The 23,309-nt window shown below is 45.1% G+C and overlaps 3 protein-coding genes across 7 annotated transcripts; 1 reads left to right on the top strand and 2 right to left on the bottom strand.

Annotated features, from left to right (window-relative positions):
• Window positions 1-68: 68 nt before the first annotated feature.
• Window positions 69-16,658, bottom strand: LOC111843059 (uncharacterized). 3 transcript variants are annotated; one of them, XM_072702944.1, is made up of 23 exons: window positions 16,409-16,658; window positions 15,859-15,936; window positions 15,528-15,651; window positions 15,297-15,399; window positions 14,241-14,363; window positions 14,015-14,131; window positions 13,086-13,246; window positions 12,584-12,730; window positions 12,298-12,400; window positions 11,924-12,052; window positions 11,624-11,809; window positions 11,185-11,444; window positions 10,022-11,041; window positions 9,843-9,955; window positions 9,647-9,750; window positions 5,527-7,080; window positions 5,144-5,266; window positions 4,168-4,296; window positions 3,629-3,821; window positions 3,165-3,289; window positions 2,792-2,985; window positions 2,272-2,405; window positions 69-1,507 (listed from the first exon to the last, which is right to left on the bottom strand). In XM_072702944.1, exons 1-23 carry the CDS (start codon window positions 16,425-16,427, stop codon window positions 1,275-1,277), a joined length of 5,472 nt encoding a protein of 1,823 aa, XP_072559045.1. In that variant the 5' UTR covers window positions 16,428-16,658; the 3' UTR covers window positions 69-1,274. The 3 variants fall into 3 exon arrangements, with proteins under 3 accessions (XP_072559045.1, XP_072559046.1, XP_072559047.1); XM_072702945.1 differs by having other exon boundaries at window positions 15,859-15,933; XM_072702946.1 differs by lacking the exon at window positions 16,409-16,658 and adding an exon at window positions 16,238-16,274 and having other exon boundaries at window positions 15,859-15,933.
• Window positions 16,659-18,081: 1,423 nt separating this feature from the next.
• Window positions 18,082-20,536, bottom strand: smim8 (small integral membrane protein 8). 3 transcript variants are annotated; one of them, XM_023810179.2, is made up of 4 exons: window positions 20,342-20,536; window positions 19,558-19,773; window positions 19,121-19,261; window positions 18,082-18,526 (listed from the first exon to the last, which is right to left on the bottom strand). In XM_023810179.2, exons 3-4 carry the CDS (start codon window positions 19,250-19,252, stop codon window positions 18,368-18,370), a joined length of 291 nt encoding a protein of 96 aa, XP_023665947.1. In that variant the 5' UTR covers window positions 19,253-19,261; window positions 19,558-19,773; window positions 20,342-20,536; the 3' UTR covers window positions 18,082-18,367. The 3 variants fall into 3 exon arrangements, with proteins under 3 accessions (XP_023665947.1, XP_023665949.1, XP_072559213.1); XM_023810181.2 differs by lacking the exons at window positions 19,558-19,773; window positions 20,342-20,536 and adding an exon at window positions 19,535-19,551; XM_072703112.1 differs by lacking the exons at window positions 19,558-19,773; window positions 20,342-20,536 and having other exon boundaries at window positions 19,121-19,528.
• Window positions 20,537-20,740: 204 nt separating this feature from the next.
• Window positions 20,741-22,705, top strand: LOC111842993 (gap junction beta-7 protein). The gene is made up of 2 exons (XM_023810178.2): window positions 20,741-21,048; window positions 21,682-22,705. The coding sequence occupies exon 2, from the start codon at window positions 21,709-21,711 to the stop codon at window positions 22,465-22,467; it is 759 nt and encodes a 252-aa protein (XP_023665946.1). The 5' UTR covers window positions 20,741-21,048; window positions 21,682-21,708; the 3' UTR covers window positions 22,468-22,705.
• Window positions 22,706-23,309: the final 604 nt, after the last annotated feature.

The following is a 23,309-nucleotide window of genomic DNA, read 5'->3' as shown; positions in this document are numbered from 1 at the left end:
ACAGTCTATGTGTGACATGCAAGTGTACCATTTGCATATTGCCATGCAGTACAAGAAAACCAGCAAGGTGCTTAAAATATTTTATTATAAAAAAAAGGTAAATAAACATGACATTTCAGTCAAGCAAAGAAAAATCTGTGGGGAAAGGAGATTCATTCCAGCAGTACTGGCATTTTGACTAAACAATGAATACTTCCACTGCTATGAGATTTCATGTTACCCTACATACCGAGAAATCACCAGATTACATTATAAGACCTGAGTTACAAAACATATTCAAAGCCAAGTCAGTGCCAGCACCAAAAGCTATTAAAAAAAAAGCTTCAGTGGAGTACAGAGGTATGTAAATACTGCTGAAAGTGCCATTGATTCACAGTAAAATGTGTCATTTTGGCAATAAAAAGTACAAAGCCTCAGGTTCTTGTATATTAGAAGTACCTACCTATTACCAAAAAGCCCCACTTCTATTATCCCAAATGCTGAAAACCAAACGTTTTGTAAACATATGGAAAACCCAGTCAGAAAATAAACCAATCGACCAAACTGCAAGAGGGATTTTTGAAATACAGAGAGTATGTATTGCGTTAAGTTATGAATAATTACCCAGTAAATACCAAAACAGATGTTAATGGTACGGGTTAAAGGTTAACCTTCCAGCCTAGAAAAAGTTCAGCTACCACCATACGCTGCATCAGTAAGACAACACACACTATAATAAAAATATATACAAATGTACACACATTTTAAACCAATCTAGCCCTTGGTATAGCCAAGTGACCACCGCTGTTCGACAATCAACTCCATATGCACTTATCCAGCAGTCCCATAGTCAAAGGGAGCATACAGAATGAAATCAGTGGCTTACCGACCTAAACATTAAGGAGGTTTAACATTGTAGCTCAGCCCAAAAGTATTAAACAGCCCAAGTGCTCAGTGAATGTGTCTGAAAAGCCTTTAAATAAGTATACAGTACTGCTGATGAAGTATTAGTGTGGCATAAGTACCACATTGGATTTTAGAGGAGTTAATCTGTCCAGTTTTATAGAATTATATGTATTCTCAATACCTCAATGCTATTTTAGTTAATATCCATGATCCGGGCTATTCTAGCACTCTTGAGGCACTGTAATGTAAAACTTTGCTCACAGTGTTAACCGAACTGTCCAAACACTGGTTCCGCACAATTTAAAAGCTTTGCTTTAAAAACTTGGCCTGAGGGCTATTGCACTTCAACTGGGGAAACGATTTCTGGGCACACAGGAAGGCTATGCTGTTCAGAAACACTTCCTGAAAACGATCTGGGGACCAAACTCCTCGTATTCCTCTTGGCTGATCCAAGCAGAGCTGAAGGAGGGCAGGCTGGCCAGCACAGCGCCCCCCGTCCACACGGAGGAGTCCCTGTCTGCTGGGCTTGTGACCCGGACACACTGGACAAGGTCTTCTGGTACCAAACTCCTGATCTCACTCTGCAGACGCAGGGGAAAGCCGGCTAGCAGCGTGTTCCCTCCTGTGCCGCCAGACATTAAAAAATACGAGAAATTCAGGAGAACGATCTGATTGAGATTTTTTAAATCAATGAACATCATAGGCACTTAAGGGCATTTTCCAAAGGCTAATGTTTGTTTTGGTTTTAAAGTTTTAAAACGTACTACGGAGCCGTCTAACATATCTTGTTAGTAATATGAGCACTGTAAAGGCTGGTTCATACTTCTCCGTACGCATACAAGCGGACGAGTCGCGTCGAACATTTATGACGCGTTTGATGTCACCTCCGCGGACGAACGCCTGCTGCACTCCAAACTTGTGTACGCGCAGCTCTGAACACACTGCACATGATCAATTCACTAGCATCCACTTTAAACACCAACACGGATGTTTTGGACGAGTGTTGGGGCAGTTTACAAACCCTGCAGACTATTTACAATGTAACAAAACTGTTACATACATGTACATGCGTGTATATGTGTGTGCAGACTTGTCTCACGCCAGCCAGCTGACTAAAGTTGGTGACCCTGTGAGCCGGCTCTCTGAATTTGTAAAACAGAGAAACGGACAGAAACCTCACTGCTGTGGTACATGTGCAGGGAATATCAGAAAAATAATATTATTAGTAATAATGAAAATATAAATACATGTTGTGCTCATGTGCAAAGTACACGGCTTGACCAGAGAACTATGAACGTTTCCGTGTACGCACACGCAGAGCGGATACGTGAGTTTTGCGTTTGTGCAGAGAAGTATGAAGCAGTCTTTAGCAGTTCAGTACTTTACCTGATAAGACTACGTTCCCTACGAAGCTTTTCCGTAGATCGATATCAGATTGCAGGATGGATTTGAAAATGCTCTCGTGCACGCCGTAGTGATCCCGCCCGATCAGCTCCGGCCTGAAGAGAATTTCTGGTGCCCTTCAATAAACAGATTGACAAGCGTAAGAGCGAATCTCCAAATGTGAATATGGAGTCATATCACTGGCATAAAGTGTCACAAGGTGATGTTGAACCAGACTATGCATACAAGGTAAATGCACGTATGCTTTTGCTAGTGCCATACTTGAAGAAGGGTTAGTGTCCCTGTGACTAGAAGGTTGTTGGCTCAAATCCCAGGGTCGGCAGTGATGTCACTGTGGGGGCCCCCCAAGAATGTCCCTTAAGCCGCACTTGCTCTAGGGACATCTATGCCCTGCTTTCTAAATTGTACGTCACTAAACATGCAAAATGTAAATATGTACTTTCCCTATTCACCAATCAGCTGTAGAAGGGGTCTAATCAGGGCCGGAGAGCCTGATCACTACCTGAACCGTTCTGCTCCAATGGTCACGACCCGGCCATCAGGCATAGTGTAGGACACACAGTCATGGGGCGACCTCATCACACGGGAGAGCTCTGCCTCGTAGTCCTGCGCCACACAGCAGCACTGCTCCTTCACTTCCCGCACGATCTCCAGCTCGGCGGACGTGTTCATGGTGATGCCTCGCTCCTGCAGCAACTTCAAAAACATCCCCGCCAATGCAACTCCAGTCAAAGCACGTTTTTTTGGAATTTTAAGAACAAAATCCATGAAAAGAAGGGAACGGCTACGTTTTGTGGCTGCTGACGAAATTTGCAAGGGAAACAGTGAAGCACCACCAAATTTTGTAATGAACCCAAATCAGAGGGTAAGTCTACCTTTCTGAGGTGAAGCGTGACATCGGCACCAGCCAGGGCAAAGCGCTGCACCGCGTGAGGGAGGCAGTAGCCCTCAAACACCGGAACACTGTGGCTCACTCCATCCCCAGAGTCGAACACCACACCTTCAGCAGAAGAAGGAAAAATGTTTACATAGCGCTACCCTGCAAGCCCACCACTAGGTGGCAGGGCTCTAAACAAAACATTTAGCAGAAACTTGAGTGACACAAGTGAGGATCAGGAAGCAGTTTCCCAGGAGCAACTGGGGTTAAGGGCCTTGCTGAAGGGCCCAACGGTGGCATCGTGCTGCCAGACATGGCAGTCTACGTTATGGCAATAGATGGAAAACTGCAATGCCTAAGAACGGTAGCTAACACTGCTGGAATAGAAGCTACCGTTTGAGATTTCCAGTAAAAGGTCAAACGAGAGGCAGACGACCTGCAAGTGTGGCTGGCACGACGTACCTGTGGTCTTTCCCGCGGCGTAGAGCGCCAGTACAGCCTGCATGGCCACGTAGGCGTAGGGGACGCAGAAGGCCTCAAACATCAGCTCCACCATCCGCTGCCGGTTCTCGAGGGGGTTCATAGCGGCCTCGGTGAGGAGCACGGGGTGTTCCTCAGGGACCACACACAGCTGCTGGAAAGCGTGCTGCCAAATCTGAAGGCAGAGCAGGGATTAAAGGGGCAGCTCACCCCACAGCTGGAAAAGGATACGTTTTAGAGGAACTTTAGTGCTCTCTATGCATCTAGGTTGTTCTGCTGGGCCATGGGCCACAAAAATGTCAGGCTTCACTCGGATATAATGGGAGTGAAAGGCATTCTTTCTGTGGTCTTTAAACCTAGACAGATAGTTATGTTTTAGAGGGCCTTCAGTTTTGAGGTGAACCCCCTTTAAGACCTTTGGAGAATGGCCAGTTGTCCCTCGCAGGCTGGGACTGCGACGGACATGCGGAGCCATCATCACACGAAAGGAACCGCTGTTCCTCTCACACGGATCCGCTTACCTTCTCCATCTCGTCCCAGTTCTGTACAATGCCATGCTTCATGGGGTACTTCAGGGCCAGAACCCCACGCATTTGCTGTGCCTCATGTCCAATGTAAGTCTCTCGTTCTGTACACCAAGTCATGACCTCCTGCAATTGCAGCCAAACTTACATTAATACTGCAAATACCACGCTGACCAATCAGTCGAGATTAGACTAATCAACAGCATCCTGTACTGAAGAATTTGTAATGACAGCAACCAACTTAATACTACAGAAATATTGATTAAATCAAAGTTTGTCAAATGCACAACAGTACAGCATCAGCAATAGATGCAGGCAAATGAGTGATTATTGTGCCTTCCTGCAGAATAAACTTTCACCGTCCATTTCATTCCGATGTTTGCCTATGGTTTGGACAGTATTACAGTCATACAGTATACCGTGGTGTTTTGGGTATACTGCAGTGTTTTTGTTTGGTGAAATTTATCGCCGTCAAATTTTATCCTGGGGGATAAAATACTGTCCAAGCTTAGCTTAGCCATGGCGCGTGGGGTTAGAGCGACGTCATGCAAGTCAGGGTCTACAAACATACACAGGTCCACGCCAGATTTTCGTTCAAAGTCAGAGGTCCGGAACAATTTTCCAATAACAAAACAGCATTTCATGAACTTCAATGAATTAACAATAACTTTCCATATAGGCAGCAATATGTAACAATAAAGGTTTCTTTTTACAGTAACGCTCGCTGACCATTTTGAATGTCTTTGGAGGGGGGTTATGACGAGTTATGAGTTTGCGAAGTTCAGTGGTTCTACGTTGTATTTTTGTACTTCAAATCACATTAAGCCTTTTCATGGTGATCATATTGATTCATAAGGTGCATTATCGGCTGGGTCGGATTAACTTGTGGTTCAGTCCGCATTCTGGATGGTGGTGTGGACTTTGAGAACCCCTGACGTACATTAACCAGGAAAAGATAGTGTAACCTTCATACCTCATACTTGGGGACTCCGATAACCGTTGGAAACACGGCCGTCGGGAGGTCCTGATCTGCAAAGCCTGCCTTCATCAGTCCAGACCCAGTATCCAGCACTACTGGAGTCTTGAATCCAGAGATCTACCGGTGAAAGTAAAACCGTCTTTCCTGTGATTGTAGATAGAGCTGTAGGGTTTGCCACAAGAGGCTATTTGGACATACACCAAAGATGACTGATTTTAATGAAAAACTGACAAACTGAAACAGCCCAGAGACCACTGAGCATGTCAGTTTGCCTCAGGTGAGATCACAAATTCAGTTTGTAACAAAGCATGCACTGGGCCAGTTACCACCATTCATTAACCTTGCGTTACGCTAAAGGTGCAGGAATCACATCCTACCTCTGCTGTACTGTGCAGGCTGACCGTGCTGACTGGGGACCTGCAACGCTGGCTGCTCCCCTGCAGAACGTACAGCAGCGTGCTGCTAGATGGATCTTCCTGATCCATCGGTCTGTCGGGGGCCAGACACATCCCCGGGGGCCCGAGTCCTAATCCCCCCTCCTCACAGTCCAATCCTGGCTCTTTCCCCGAGCAACTCGGGATGCTGCACATGGTCTGCATATCTGGGTCCTCAGAACTGGATTTATCTGGAATCACAGTGTTCGGTGGCGCCCCCTGCAGGCCGAGGTTGTCCGTTAGATGCAGGTCGTTATTGTTATTGCTGTTGCCCATGTTGCCCTCTGGGCCCGCGATCGCAGCGGCAGCAGTAGGTTTGTTTCTCCTCGCTTTCGGCTTCGGAGGGGTCCCAGGCTGCCGCCTTAAGCTGCTTTCAGGGTCACCCTGCTGGCATCCAAGTGCATCGCTTTTTGGTTCCTCTTCTGGGGTACTTTGATTACTGTCAGGTTTGCAGAGCCAGGCTGCCTTCCTTGGCTTTGGCACTGGGGGCATCACTGTGTCACCCTCAGGGCTGAGATGTGGGCCTGGGGTCAGAAGGGCCTCTGAATTCAAAGACGCTGCCCTACCTACAAGCTGATTTTCACTCTCCTCCAAGGGCAACTGCACTGACTGTGAAGATGCTGATCCTGCGTCCCCATCCAAGTTGGGTCTCTCCGATTCCAATAATCCCCGAATTCCTTTCCGGCCCTTTTCGAGTGCACTCATTTTGGAGCTGCAGACACCAGAAGCAGGACTGATTAATGAGATAAAGGAGTCCATTTTATCACATGGGACTCCTAGATAAGCAGACATGTCTGTTCTGATGTCATCATTAAGAGCCCTGCCCATTCCAAGAATGTCATCCTGGGACACTTCAGTGCGATTAGCGCCGTCCTGATTATTCCGTCTTAGTGTAATACCATCTGTTTCAGATAAGTGCTCATTCAAATGCTGAGCTGTATTCAAATGCTCATTGTCAGGAAGCTGCTTCTTACAGGGTGACAGGAGTTCGTCACACAGGGCGCTATCCTCCTTCGTTGTGAAGGTTCCGTCCATCACAGAACACCTGATGACTTTTCTATCACTGTGTGCCCAGTTCTTAAAGTTCCCCTTTGCAGTCTCATTCCTGAGACTCACCATCTCCACCTCTTGCTTCTCATCCTGCTCTAGCAGAGAGACCTGCCTGCCCTGATTTGAGGTCTGTATGGCGCTTTGGTCTAACTGCTCTTCAGTCAGAACCTCAGTCTCCTCAGATAGCCGCAGTTCACGGATCTTCAGGTTCTCCTCCATAATCTGCTCCTCCAGAACACGGAGGCCTCTCAGCTCCTCAAGTAGATCACACCTTCCAGCTTGTTTACCATTTTCGGACACCCCATGAGCGTCACTTTGTCTGAGGTCACCGACGTCACTCACTACACGTCCACAGGGGCCACATTCTGCACGTTCACCAGAACAGGCGAAGCAGCTATCGTCAAATTCGACACCAGCCTCCAGCCAGTCTTTGGACGGCATTGCCACCTGCAAAGACAGACCTCATTAAACACATCGTTACCCTTTTCCATGTTCATTGGCTTCCACTTTCCAAAATGGTCCCTTCCACATTACAACAGAATCTAAATAACAGCTTCCTACAGTTTAATTCACCCAATATATATATATATATATATATATATATATATATATATATATGTCACCTTATGTTATGAATTATTAGGACAAAATCAGGGCTTGCAGGTGTAAAACTCAAGACAAGTAGAAGACTGCATTAACAGACACTGAGCGCATTAGACAGAACTTTCCTGAGACATTGACAAATCCCACCAGTGACTGAACGGGTTGTAGTTGACAGTTATCATCCCTGGAGCCGCGAAATACGGAAACGCGACTGTGAATTTCCACAAGGTTTCTAATACAAGGAGGTAGTTTCTTAAATTGTAACTCTGGCCACAGTGGCAGAGAAGGACTCTGAACAAACTGCTGGCCATGATGGATAATGTCAGGCAGCCTCTGCACACTGTCATTAACAACCAGAGGAGTACGCTCAGTGACAGCATGCTACTCCTCACATCCAGAACCGACACTGTCATTAACAACCAGAGGAGTACGCTCAGTGACAGCATGCTACTCCTCACATCCAGAACAGACACTGTCATTAACAACCAGAGGAGTACGCTCAGTGACAGCATGCTACTCCTCACATCCAGAACCGACACTGTCATTAACAACCAGAGGAGTACGCTCAGTGACAGCATGCTACTCCTCACATCCAGAACCGACACTGTCATTAACAACCAGAGGAGTACGCTCAGTGACAGCATGCTACTCCTCACATCCAGAACCGACACTGTCATTAACAACCAGAGGAGTACGCTCAGTGACAGCATGCTACTCCTCACATCCAGAACCGACACTGTCATTAACAACCAGAGGAGTACGCTCAGTGACAGCATGCTACTCCTCACATCCAGAACCGACACTGTCATTAACAACCAGAGGAGTACGCTCAGTGACAGCATGCTACTCCTCACATCCAGAACCGACACTGTCATTAACAACCAGAGGAGTACGCTCAGTGACAGCATGCTACTCCTCACATCCAGAACCGACACTGTCATTAACAACCAGAGGAGTACGCTCAGTGACAGCATGCTACTCCTCACATCCAGAACCGACACTGTCATTAACAACCAGAGGAGTACGCTCAGTGACAGCATGCTACTCCTCACATCCAGAACCGACACTGTCATTAACAACCAGAGGAGTACGCTCAGTGACAGCATGCTACTCCTCACATCCAGAACCGACACTGTCATTAACAACCAGAGGAGTACGCTCAGTGACAGCATGCTACTCCTCACATCCAGAACCGACACTGTCATTAACAACCAGAGGAGTACGCTCAGTGACAGCATGCTACTCCTCACATCCAGAACCGACACTGTCATTAACAACCAGAGGAGTACGCTCAGTGACAGCATGCTACTCCTCACATCCAGAACCGACACTGTCATTAACAACCAGAGGAGTACGCTCAGTGACAGCATGCTACTCCTCACATCCAGAACCGACACTGTCATTAACAACCAGAGGAGTACGCTCAGTGACAGCATGCTACTCCTCACATCCAGAACCGACACTGTCATTAACAACCAGAGGAGTACGCTCAGTGACAGCATGCTACTCCTCACATCCAGAACCGACACTGTCATTAACAACCAGAGGAGTACGCTCAGTGACAGCATGCTACTCCTCAAATACAGAACCGACACTGTCATTAACAACCAGAGGAGTACGCTCAGTGACAGCATGCTACTCCTCACATCCAGAACTGACACTGTCATTAACAACCAGAGGAGTACGCTCAGTGACAGCATGCTACTCCTCACATCCAGAACAGACACTGTCATTAACAACCAGAGGAGTACGCTCAGTGACAGCATGCTACTCCTCACATCCAGAACAGACACTGTCATTAACAACCAGAGGAGTACGCTCAGTGACAGCATGCTACTCCTCACATCCAGAACAGACACTGTCATTAACAACCAGAGGAGTACGCTCAGTGACAGCATGCTACTCCTCACATCCAGAACCGACACTGTCATTAACAACCAGAGGAGTACGCTCAGTGACAGCATGCTACTCCTCACATCCAGAACCGACACTGTCATTAACAACCAGAGGAGTACGCTCAGTGACAGCATGCTACTCCTCAAATACAGAACTGACAGACTTAGGAATTCCTTTGTCTCGCACACCATCAAACTGTTCAACTCCTCATTGGGGGGCAGGAGGGGGGACAGAAGGACATTTTATTGACTTTATAATAGACTACATGACTGCAATTAACCTGTGCAATAATTATTACTATCATCCCACCGCTATTTATTATTCTTTCCTATATTTCTATCTTAGATTTTTTGTAAAGTACTGCTATGTGTAACTGTACTATTAGGCCGGTGTTTTGTTGCTGCTAGAAACTGAATTTCCCGGAGGAACCTTCCCGAGGGATTGATAAAGTTTATCTAATGGCTGGTATATTCAGAAGACGTATATGCTGATGGTAGGGAGGGTTTGACATTACTGCTCTGGCCTGGTCTTCACACTCAGACATGACCCACTGCCTGCTGCTACTTTCAGTCTTCAGCAGAAGATCCAAAATCTCCTCCTGAGCAAGTACATTTTCTTCTTCCTGGAATGCAAATGAAATGCTTACAAAAGGGACATATTTATATAGCTAAAGTCATCAACACCCCACAACCACTGTATGAGATCTGAACTTGCCTGTAGTATTTCAGCCGTCCGGTCAAGTATGTTTTCGACCTCCTGCAGTCCTTCTTGCTCTTTAAGGTCCCAGTCATTCAGAAATACATCATCCAGACTGTTAACCAACCTGCAGCAAACTCAGGGTTAGTTCATTAAATCATGCGAGTTCACAGCACCCAAGTATGAAGGTTACCTTTCACTGGAATCTTGTTTTGTGTTGTGAAAGTCATATGTGTCCCAGAGGAGAGACGGAAAGCTGTCGGTCGAGGACTCGGCCTTTTCCTGTGCGTCCGTTATGGTGCTAGACAGGTGATTGTAGCGAGGGCTGGATTCAGAGTCCTCAAAGCTGTCCTGTGTTTGCAGGATATTTGTTCTCTCCTGCGCCTCCCCTGTACCAAACGAGGCAGTCTGCTGCTCCTCTGCGGTGGATGTCGGAGAACTTTCACAAATCTCAGTCCGACCGGGCGTGTCCTGAGACTGGAAGACGCCTGTCGGATGTGAATCCTCCGTATTTGGCATGACGGTGACTGTGTAGGAGTTCTCAAGGTCTTCCACAGGCAAACTAAGCCAGGGATTTTTGGGCAACACTGCACAACGCTTCACTTTTATTTCAACGTTGAGAGAATCCACCGTTATCTTCGGAACGAGCTGGATGCTGGTGTTCGAGGTGCCTCCCACATGGGCAAACTCAAACTCCTTGCATTCCTCGGAATCCGACACACTGGAAATGTTCTCCTCGTGGATGCGGGGCTGTCTATCGACAGGCCGGAGGGCCTCCCTAGCACACCAGCTCTCTCGCCGCACCCCCAAGTCCGTGTGGGAGCTTCCAGCTCCATCAAATCCAGAATCAAAGGAGCTGAGGGAGTGAGGTTTACCAGCACTGTGTACCACCCCTTGACCCAAGTCTGCAAGAGGCTGATGGGGCAACAGTCTCTCTTTCCCAGGATTCAGTCTGGTACCATTAGACAGGCCTTCATAGATGGGCCTGCTGTGCGCATCCAGCATGGAACCAGAACCTCGGCTCTCTCGCAGCTGAAAGCATGTGCTTTCTGCACAGCTCTCTTTCTCAGACTGTCCTGCGCTTACAGAGTCAAAATGAGCCAGATCCCTCTGATTGCCCCTGAGGAACTCATACTGCCACTGCAGCGCCACCTGAAGGTCACTTAGCGCTACAGCACCAGGCGAGGTCAGCAGCTTCCTGAGAATCATACACCTGCAAAAAACAAAAGTTACCAATTTCAGTTACTGGCTGCATCATGGTTATATATATATATATATATATATATAAAGAGAGAGAAAAGCTTTGTCTATTTAAATAACCAGAGTGTAAATTCTGAACCCTAAAAAGCGCCCCACCTATCAGACAGCCACTTTCCATTTTGCTGAAGGGGAGGGTCTGGAATGACATTGGCGAGGTGAGCTAACTGAACGAGCTCCTCCACTTCTGGGGGTGGGTTCTTCTTCAGGAAGTCGCACACCGCTTGCTTCCAAGGTGGGGTCCTACTGGCCCTCATCACTCGCAGGCAGTGCAGTTTAGGGATGCGGTCCTGGGTGCCGTTCCAGAGAAGGTCTTGGAAGAAGTTCTCGCACAGAATGACGTCGTACCAAGTTTTCGACTGTAGTTCAGGTAGTAAAACAAACAGCACAATTAGGATTTCATAAGATACAGCTAATGCCAGAACAGTTAATACCAATACTGACAGTGAACGTGATTCAGTAACACCTGGAGTTTGAAAGCTTAGATCTATCTGAAGGAGATGACACCCAGTGATATCCAAACCCAGGAGACACCTACTTTGTTGTAGTAATAGTAGAAATCAGAGACAGCTTTGAGCGTCTGGTATGGTAGATCCACAGCAGCAAAGAACTTCTCCTTCACACGATCAAGTTGCATGATCCACTCTCCATGGGCTTGGATCTCCACAGGAGACATGCTCTCCGCCAATATGTGGAGCACATCATCGGCTCGATGCACAAGGGCCTAGTGAAGAGATTCACAACACTTCTGGATGTATTTGCCAGACTGCTTATTAATATTCATATTTAAAAAAAAAAAAAAATCCTGTAGCTCCAAACCATCAGACATTGACCACACCATGGCAGGTCTGTAGACCGATGTCTCAAAATGTGTCTTCAGACTCTGGGCTTTTTCCGCATCCTTGGCCATCTCGATTCTGTACGGTTGGAGCTTCTCCAGTCTGGTTTTGTCCATCAGGTCAATAATCTGTCTCAGGAGCAGGAAACTGGTCAAAATCTGGATGATCATGCAATTTTAGGGAGAATATCCATTCATTTAGACAATATTTTTGGCAATTAAAGCTTTTGGAAGCTTCACTAAGATTTAAATCAGGGTTATTTGCCTTTAGGGCACAATTTAACTAAACTAGTTATTGGCTATTTTAGTACCGATCGCATTACCCAAGATGAATGGACTCCTGCTATTCCGCAGTCAGTCGCCGATCACACTACCTGCTTGGCTTCGTCACGCAGCTGCAGGAGCCGCAGCTGCAGATGGGCTCGGGAAAATGCCTGCTGCCACAGCAGATCCACCTTCTCCACAGCGGCCGTGATCCTTTCGAGAAGAAGACCACCTCAGTCCCAGGAGACTGGCAGTGCCACCACACTTCTGCCCATTGAGCTCAGCTCAAAAGTGCCCAAGCACACTATTCGGAATCGGTCACGTTAAAACTCCCCGGAAGCTTCCTTCACGTTCCTCCCCGCTTTGCTTCCAATGCGACGCGCCGTCACACTACACCTGTTGTAATTCTGCAGCATGTCGTACGCCGTGTGAGTGAAAAGTGCCGTTCCTGCCATGTCCTGGTAGCAGAGCTCGTTCTCAGGGAACCGCAGCTTTTCCACTATCTGCTCACAATGTCTCAGCAGATCATCCAGACCGAGTTCCCTGCAGAAAGGGCGACAGCCACCATCGGCACCATCATACAGCCACATTACCACCGAAGCCCCTTTGGTATCCGTTATAAATTAACGCCATGTCGTGGTCTACCGTCTAACACAACCACGCTTAGGGGTTTTGACTATCGATAGTTGTCTTAGAACACAAGATGGGGTTTTACAGTAAATTGTTCAAAAGCTGAAATCACAGCAAACAGTCTGCAGTACAGCATGCATCACATTAGGTTCAGTATAGGCCAGTGCTATTGGAAGGAGACACCGAATAAATTTACCAGGCCTCAATATATCGGTTAAGGCCCAGCAGTATTAAAAAAAACGCCACCGTGTTCACTGGCGAGCGTCACCTCTGCAGCTGCTGAAATCTGGCTTCGTTTGCTGAGCAAAAGTCCTTCAGCTCCTCGACACTTGCGGGCACGGCCTGGCGGGAGAGTGTCTGCAGGGTGGCGATGCAGGAGGGCAGCCGGTGCACCACTGACAGAAACTCCTGGACAAATCCATCGATCTCCTGGAGACAAAGACAATGTGCAACTTTCAGACGATGATCCACTGATGGAGACAAAATTACCCCTAATTAAATCCCTCCCCTGCTGCGGTCAACAACCCACAACTTAACCATACGTACAGCAAAAGGCGTATCCTGAAAATTATGATTAGCGAGTTGCACTTGGAGTGAAACTTAATTAATAATCTGCTAGTCATCAGTAGAGTAGAAGCCATAATGCTATATGGCTTATTTTGACAGGGCTGTCAACACGAACTGTGATCTTGTGAATAATTCAGCCTTTTATAATCAGCTGAGGAATACATTCGATGGAGAGTGCATTTTCTGAGAGTAGCCTGCCTAACAATGCAGGCGTGATCAAACAGAGAAAGGGGCTCCGTCTTTCAGTTGCTAATGAGGTCAGATGGGAGACTTCAAGTGGGCGAGCTTCTCCAAGGTAACGGATAACGGGGGTAACATGGGTAGCAGGCCGGAAGTAACAGCTGTGATGGAAATCAATTCTAACAGGAAGCATCTCACACGTGACGCATCCAAAACGAAGTAGCCTACCATCGCAACACAGCAGTCCAAACACACGCAGCAGGCTAACTGTGTGCGAGTGTGCAATCCCAGAGATGGACTGACGTCCCATTCAGGGTGTAACCTATCGGCTCCCATGATGCTCTCCAGGATAAGAATTTGGAAGATAGATGAGCAAATCAGGTACGACTTATGACAGTAACCCCCCCGCATATGCATTCTTAAAATAAAAAAAAAAAAAATGAAGATTACCTTTAAAAATGTTACCCAGCTTTGATGACAGTAAACGAGGTAACCGCCCAGTTCCGGTGTCAATTGGCTCCGATCGATGTAGTTATAGAGTTCAAAAACTTCTTTCAGAAAAACACTCTGTAAGGGTATGAACGAAGACTTACCAGACAAAGCCATAAACATGCGACGTGAGAGGACACATTTGCACGCATTACCGCTGTGATTTTACCGTGGAGGTGATCATTACCTTAAAGGGCACAGAGCTTCCACTCTTTGCGCGAGCTGACATCAGCAGTTTCAGCAGTAATTTCAGCACGTCTCTCTTTTTGGGCTGAACCACATAGAGTGTATGGACGGTTCTCTGGGGCAGCTGGGGGGGGGGGGGGGGACACGGAACAAACGTCAGCACACATTCTCTCGCTTGGTGATCGTTTCTGACATTTGCACGCAGGGCTGACCACATACCTCTGCAGTGACACGTTCAGTGAAAATGACACCAGACCCACAAAAGATTAAAAAGCCCTATTACTAACCTCAATACAGCCTGCATGTTTTTGAGGAGATCCATTGGAAGATAACTAAGTGCATGATGGTTCATACTGAAAGCATGTGACCTTGACTCCAGGCATGTGATAATTAAATTCTCGTTCTTCTCCCCATCATCATCATCATCACCACCACCACCACCACCACCCTGGACTGCAGTTTTCTTTATCAAACCAGGACCGATGCACCAAAGAACGATTTCCCACATACATCAGACAAGGAGGGCTTTAACCACTTCGAAATTCCAGCTAAAATTATATAATCAGGTTTGGAAATGTCCTTAGAAGTTCACAGGCAAATTCTTGAACTGTCTGGGTTATATTAACATGCAATGTCTTGTGATCAACCCTGGTATGTCAGCCCTGACTTCAACAGGATGCCGGCAACCCAAACCATCGCATTCCCCCAAGATTCCAGTCTGCAAAGCAGAGAATCAGGCTGAACTTGGGGGAAAAAAAACTAACTGAAAGTGCATGTTTGGGAGAAAAACATTAATCCATGAAAAAGGTTCACACTAGCTAATTTATTGGGAGTTCCGATATCCACCACAAAAACAGCAGCCACCTAAAATGCTTTCATTAATACATCAGTGTGCTGAGATTAACTACTGAGAGTTTTAAGTGATGCAGAGTTAGTGTATGTACAGAGCGCTGTTCCTTTATGCCACATTGAAGTATTACAATATTACAGCATTTAGAGTCTGTCTTATTGCAAGGAACCAAACGGAAATGACTTGCAAAATATTCCATGAATTCACCTCAAGGAGCAGAAGAGTTTCAGCTACAAATCTAGCTGTGGTCAGGGCAGCATTCCTGAAGTCCACCACTACGGAAAGCAGACTGTTCTTCTCCTGGTATTTACTACAAGACAGAGCACAGTTAAGCAGACCATGCAGGCAGGAGACGCAGACAGCTACAAAGGTGCCACCATATTCCCATGGAGAGGGAACCACTTCAGCTATCCAAATGCAGGGGTGAATAATGCTTACTTATGCAACTGCAAAAAGTAATTGATGAAATAAACAACTTCTTCCTTTTTCAGGTCAGATGTCAGCCTGCTTTGATGTGCTACTGGAAACAGCACTAGAGGACATCCTTGCTGGTCAAAGGCACCTGTGAGAAGAGGGCACACACAAGAAACAGCCTACTAGTTTACTGTTAAACGTGGCTGACGGGCGATAGGCATAAAAACCTTAAGAATATTAAGACTCAGATGTTTTAAAGCGGTAAGGAAGGTATATCTTCCATTATTTAGTCATGACGTCACGATACCAGGTGCCTAAATAAACTTTAAAAAAAAACAAGAGAAAGGGAAAATACCGGGAAACGTGACTGCCCCAGAGCACAGCACATGATCCGCAGGCAGGGAGTGGGTGGAGGAAGACTTGCGGAACTCTGCTAGGTCAAAAAAATAAAATAAATAAAGGGGACTGGTAAAACTCGAAAAACATTCGATTCAATCCAACTTTATCGTCGTTATACAACGTCTGAGAAGTGTGCAAGGAAATGTATGAAATAAAGCACTGTAGCAGTCATGTCACAATAAACACTATAATACTGGAGAATATTTTACGTGCAAAGCACATTTTCAGGATCCCCGCTAATAAAGAGCACAGCCTTCTCCCCCAGTAACACAGGCTCCCGTCGGGTTAAATAATGAAGGAGGATCCAGAAGGGACCAGCAATATCGATCCCTCACCTGCAGAAACAGCGGCAGCAGAGACTGACCTGCAGACTCAAGCATGACGCCTAATTCAGCATTAGAATGAACACATTTGATGCGTTTAAGGATTTTTTTAAACATATACTCAGACGTAACACATACCAAATCCCTACTGACAGCAGAACAGACTCGCTTTAAGTTTCTTACCTGTTGCGTTGCTGCTCATCGTGTGACTGTATTCAATCGCAAGTTACCAAAACGGAAAACAGGCTCCCATCGTAATCGCCGTGCGGCCGGTAAAGTGTAATTTAAGAGGCGTGGAAAAGGGCCCGGCCGCCTCCTCGCAGTCACATCTTACGGGAAAAGCCTGATCGAGTCAGTTTCGCGTGTCGGCCGGCAGATGGGCGATGCTGCGCCGCGACGCTCCGCCATGTTGCGCGAATTCGGGTGCGAAACGTGCGGCTGAATGGACACTTTAAATGGGTGGATCGGACTTCTTTATAACTCCCCAAAAGGGGAGGGAGGATGCTGGCGGCACCGTGCGCCTTTCTGCCCCCGGCAGTCATTTAAATGTTTCCTTCAGTATTGTTGTTGTTATAATTCCCAGCAACTTAAAACATAAAAGCGAAGAATTAACTAACCAACTGATTACAGTTTAATGGCAAACTCGTGAAGTCCGTGGAACTGATCTGAGGATTTCTTGTATGTTGTTTTAAAGATTAACATATTCCGAGGAAATAATGAAATGAATCTGTAGTGAACAGAAGTTTTTAATGCTTACTTTGTATATGTGTGCAGCACGGCGCGCTGTTTTGCTAGTCTTTTGGTTACATTATTCTACATATAATAACGAAATACAATTTGCGTTGCGAATGACGTAACAGCGGTCTGGATTTCTCTCAAGTGACCTGTGTACCTGTTTGTCTAGTATAGCTGGACACAGTTAATTTACTCAACACCTCTTAAGTGTGTAGGTTTGGATTCAGCATCGGTAGGGGCCAAATCAGCACCGAACCGTCCACCCCCCCAAACACCTACGGTACTCTCACCAGTCCCAACCGACGGTACCCAAACCTACACCCTAGAACTCTCTCACACCTAGACTCCTGATAAACATAATTACCCTTTGGGGCTGGATCAGATTAATTAAGATGTTCTCCTCCTTCATATTGCACAGAAACTTGTTCAACTGTAGTTTTGGTATGAGCAGGCAGTGAAGCGTTCCGTTTATACACCCACAATACTCCGAATCGCAAACTAAATTAAAACAGGAATACAATGAAATAACTCACCCGTAAATACTTCTCTTGAATGGCTGTGTGGCGTATAATTACAGCCAGTAAGTATTTACCTAACGTGAAGTCAGGACAATCAAGATTCTTTACTGTCATTGTAAATGACAGTACAATAAAACTGTAGTAGATCATTCTCTGTCTCTCTCTTCCACCTCCGACCCTCCTTCCCATAACAGCCACCTCAGTTGATGGTGTTCTCCACACTTGCGATAGTTTAGTTGCCCAGTCCAGGAGTTAAAAAAAAAAAAAAAGACTGACATTTCGTAATCTAAGTTTGCCATTTCTTTTCCCATTACCTGTGCTTCAATACTCACAGAATAGTGATATCATCCTGGTCTTTGTTTTAAACAATGTTTTTTTTCCATTCTAAAGTAAATAACTTAGATATTGATAACTACAAACTATATTTAAATAAGGACAAATAGTGGTTATAGCTAAAGTCGGAATTGTTTACATGCCGTGTAGCTGAAACAGCTGTAGCGCTACAATGCCAATATCTGAATGATTTTTGTTAAAAGCTGCTCAGTAATAATACAATAAACAAACAGAGGGCCGATTAAATAGTCGTGTTTAAAAAACAGATCATTTACACAAAGTATCACTTTTTTATTGAGCTTATTACAGAGAAATTAAAATATTTGCAACATTCACACACATCATTCCTTACAAAGGAAGCTATCATCTAACAAACTTAAATAAATGGCAGGTGCATTTTACTCAATCTTCAAGGTTTTGTCACCATTTATTTAAAAAAATGTTTACATTAATTTCCATGGTGCTTCATCTCCATTATGGCATGCAGTGAACTTTAAGAGCTTGCTTCTTTGAGAGTGGTGGTCTTCATCGACTTCTACATTGTCGTTTAGCATGTTCAGTCCCACTTGGATGTCTTTCGTCTCATGTATCGCTCGCCCTGGCTGTCAATGGCTTCGTACAGCTCTTGGTTATTCTCTTTGACGGCGTGAAGATATCCGAGGTATCCCACACACAGCGATATCGTAATCAGTCCCAAGGCCATTACAGGCTTATTCTACAGAAGAGGAATGACACTGCTTAAAATATATTTTCATGTTTAGGTCATACAGTGTATTACTTTATATAAAGCAAACTGATCCACAGCTTTCATTCCATTTCCCGCTGACAAACATTTATTTCAAAATACCTTCCTCATATGTCCTGAGGACTCAGTTTCTGCTATTTGTGTCACTATAAGTTCTACTTCAATTTCTTTTACATTTACGTGTAGCCTAATTTGATGATTCATTTGTGTATTTTACCTATTATCATAATGAACAACATATTTTCCAATTGACACTTTTTAGCCACTCTGACTTGATTCAATATGAAAACAGGAATTTAAGCAATCGTTGATTGGAGGGGCAAATGTGTCATGTTTCAGTAACACAAGTCTACGGTTCTATAATTAAAGGGTCACCACATACGACATTTAGATAAGACTATTACAAGTACTTTGTGAAAGCCCAATCAAGACTAAATACATTCATCCGAGAGAGAGAAAACAGCAACCAGACTACATTAGGGGTTCCTATAACACTGAAACCTCCGACACTTTAATGGTCTCTGAACCTATGTGGCTTAAATATGCAATAACCTGAGGCCTTACGGGTTTTATGAAGAGTTCTGGGTTCACGGCCCGGAAGAGAGTGGTGGTCTTGGCCGCCCTCAAACCCGGCGCCTTGAATCTGCTCTCGTTCGAGGTCTCTACTTTATGGCTTCCTTGCTCAGGAGACGGCATTGTTACAATCTGACGACAGCACATGGAAGAAGTTAGACAAGCCTTGTGGCTCCGTTACCAGGATAAATGTTCACACGGGTAGTTAACATTATAAACGACGATCGCCGAGGAAATGTCATGCAGCTTAAGGGAAGGCTGGCATGGTGACTGATAATGAGATGCACGACAGGGCTGCAGCCAAGACAAACTACAAAAATAACTAACTTTGCATACAGAAAAATGTATGCAGCTTATAAACTAGACTAAATAAAACCACCGTCCAACCGGTTGGGCGACCTGCACCTTCACAGCAGCGTGAAACTCACCTTCTCATGGTCCTCGGAAGTAAAGAGCAAACGACAAAAAAAGAGAGTCGCGCAGCCAAACACAGGAATTAAAAGGGTTTCCTGCAGGTTATAGCGCCACCAGCCGTTCGGAATGGAGACATGCGCGCAGAGCCGGAGGCGCTTCCTTTATTAATGTGCGCTGGGTCACATTCGTATGACTCGTTAATCCGACCAAGTATTTCTAGGGAGGCGTTTCTGTTCGGAACGAAACAAACGTATAAACGAAAAAAGTCACCGAAATAAATGTTCCACAATGCAGTGAGGAAGAATTAACGCCCTTACAAATTTAACTATTTATTATAGCTCGTCTATAGAGGAGGTACAGGGACAGAGCTAAGAAAATAATTAAGGGTTCAACTGGGCGCCCCAACAGGTGGCTGCCGTTCGCAGACAGCTTGTTCTACAAAGAGCAAGTTGATGGAGGCGTAAAAAGAATTTCCCCATGAGGGACAATAAAGGTTACGTAAAAAAACAATAACCCGAGCCAAAAAATTTTCTCCCTGATACGGTCCGACTGAAGCCCAGCACAGACAGACTGTCCTTGCGCCAAACGAGCACTCCTAATAGCTAACACATGCAACTTTACACACTTTATACTGTTCACCTTTTGTAAATACTTTGCCTGTATTTTACGTTTAGGTTGTCCCACATAAGACGCGGGAATAAAACGCACGTACAAGTGAACAGAAAGGCGAAAGCACTTGCTTAATGGAAAGCTTGGTACACTCTCATAACTAATTTATCATCTGGATCAATTACTTACTTTGCAACTGACATTAAAATTTCAAGATACGCCTCCAGTTATCTAAAATACATTTACCAAAAAATGACAATGACTACTTTACTCGTAGTATTTTCGATTAGCATCCACGACACGGCTGACTTATAGCTTAATTACTCCTGAACCTGGTGACGGCTGCTTGACACACGGACAGTGAGCGACGCTGGACCCAAACCACAGTGCGGCATTTGATACTCTGCAAGCTTCTGACCTCATGCAATTAACACTCAATTCACAGAAATACAAGTGATTCCTCAATAAAATTAAATCAATTTAATCAAATTAAATTTCCCTAATAAGCAATAGGTCTAAAGCGAATGCCATCCTGCCTTTATAAATGATAGGCTAGTACTAGACCAAACATAATGAGTTTATCTGTTGGTCTATTTGACATTATGCAACTAGTAAGATCCCCTTAAATAAACCCAGATTTTTAATACATTCTTTACCCATTTCATAGGAAGTATTCTCCTTATGTACCAATAAACGCCTACTTGAGGATGTCCCTTTAAAGCGCGCCGCGGTGGCTCCTTGACTACCATATAGGTGTGGCGTCCGGCAGGTGTATTTGATACACAAATAGTATGACAAGGACGAAGAGACACGCAAACTGCTACTACCTCCATGTCCTGCTCTGCAAGCGACACAACAGGAAAAATATTTTAGAGCCAGAAGAACCTCACCGAAAGGTAAATACCCTTCAATTCTATTTCAGTCGGTTTCTCCTTATTAAGAAAAAGATGTTTCTAAACGTAAACTGTATATATCCTCATATGATGATTATTCTAAAGTTTTCAGCCGGATGTCAGGAAACATCACTCGTACATTAAACAAACATGAAGTAATTAATACATTCTGTGGCATAGGTATACCTAAACTGTGAAAGGTACAGTCATATATAAGAAACGTGATATTATATTTGAAACATCTATATCGTTTCAACAAATAGTATAAACACCTAAAGAGGCAAGTGAAGCAACTTCCACATTATGCCTGCGGTCGCCTTCCCATACCGGAAAAAAACGATGAAACGCATACAAGCAACAAGTGAGTCAGCCGTAAATAATGAGAGAGACTCCACCACCAATTAACGCTACAGACAAACACCCAATAAAGGTATGACCGTAGGCTCCGGACAAAACTGAAAATATCATCAGGAGATTTGTGATGATTTGGACCTTTCTTAGAAGATGCGCGTTGTGCCAAAGCATCCCGACTGCAGGACTAAGATAAACACGATTTACTATTAATTACTAATTTACTATGAGTTTCAATTTGGCAAAACAACCGAAAAAATAACCCAGTGTTTCCTTTTGTTCAAGGGTCAGTGAGAGGACAGAGTTAAAAAAATGAACTGGTTGGCCCTGGAGAATATCTTGAGTGGGGTCAACAAGTATTCTACAGTGATCGGGCGCATCTGGCTCTCCGTGGTCTTCATCTTCCGCATCCTGGTGTTCGTGGCTGCTGCGGAGGATGTGTGGAAAGACGAGCACAAGGACTTCGTGTGCAACACGCAGCAGCCGGGATGCCATAACGTCTGCTTCGACTACTTCTTCCCGATGTCGCAGGTGCGCCTGTGGTCCCTGCAGCTGATCATGGTGTCCACGCCGTCACTGCTCGTGGTTCTGCACGTCGCTTACCGCGAGTATCGGGAAAAGAGGCACGGAAAACAGCTTTACAATGATAAGGGCAGCATCGATGGCGGCTTGCTCTGCACCTACCTCTTAAGCTTGCTTTTCAAGACCGCCTTAGAGGTGGGTTTTCTGGTGGCTTTCTACAAACTGTACAGTGGCTTCGAGGTTCCCAGTCTCCTCCAGTGCAGCACCAGCCCTTGCCCCAACACCGTGGACTGCTATGTCTCCAGGCCTACTGAGAAAAAGGTGTTCCTCTACATCATGACCAGCGTATCTGTGATCTGCATCATCCTGAACATCACTGAGATGATATACATTTTATCCAGGCAGTGCTGGAAAAGCTTCAGCAAGCGTTACGTCTCAGTCGATAAATCCCAGTGCCGCTGTCACCGTCACAGTCGCGATAAAATCAGCGTGTTATCGAAGCCCCTAACATCCATCAAACTGATTAGACCTTCATCTGCTGGTCCCTAGTTGCCCTAAGGAATTCATTAGATACCTTGGCTGCAGTCTGCCTTTCGCATATATGTATCACCTGACGTCAGAGATAATTTAGTTTCGCTCTTCACTGGTTTGTTAAGTACAGTTGTATTTTTGTCTGTCGTGAAATGTCTGTTTACGGGAACATAATTCCTTATAGGCTGGGCCAGTTTTAAGAGCTCAGATTACCTTTGCCAGTTTCCAAACTGAATAAAAAGGGTTTCCTAAGATATTTACTGTGACAAGAAGATGGCATTCGAAAGTCAAACGGCTTCGCAAACCTCAGAAATGGAACATTTAGTATCCCATAATGCACTGCTTACAGCTGTATCCCCATCAAAAGTGAATCATCAGTGTATGGCAGTGAATCTGGATTCTGGTTTAAGGGCTCAGATTTAGAACTGGGGAACTTGTGCAGAGGTTGGAAGTTTGACTCTAAAATAGTTTTCAATGTTACCCAATTTCTTTTTCCACAATGCATAAAAAGTTCTGATTATGGAAAAAATGCTTTTAAAACCATCTAACAAATTATACCAATTGTTGAATGAACTCCAGTCCAATATTCACATACCAGACAGATGCACACAATTATGTCCAATAAGAGACTAAAGAAATCATCAAAACTAGTCTGTATTAAAAGCTTTACAATAAAGATAGCATATAAAGACACTGAAATGTAGATTCATATTTATATTCCAAATCAAACTGTATGGACACACACAGTAGTGAGTTCATGAACTGCCAGAATTTATCTGGCTACAGTAATGGTTGCAGTCATATTCATAATGGTGTGAGAAAGGTATACCACAACATATGGAAATGGGATACGTATGAAT

Source organism: Paramormyrops kingsleyae, chromosome 19, assembly GCF_048594095.1.
Source record: "Paramormyrops kingsleyae isolate MSU_618 chromosome 19, PKINGS_0.4, whole genome shotgun sequence".
NCBI classification, from domain to species: Eukaryota; Metazoa; Chordata; class Actinopteri; order Osteoglossiformes; family Mormyridae; genus Paramormyrops; species Paramormyrops kingsleyae.
Note: the sequence above shows the minus strand (reverse complement) of the source record. Positions and strands in the feature narration are given on the sequence as shown.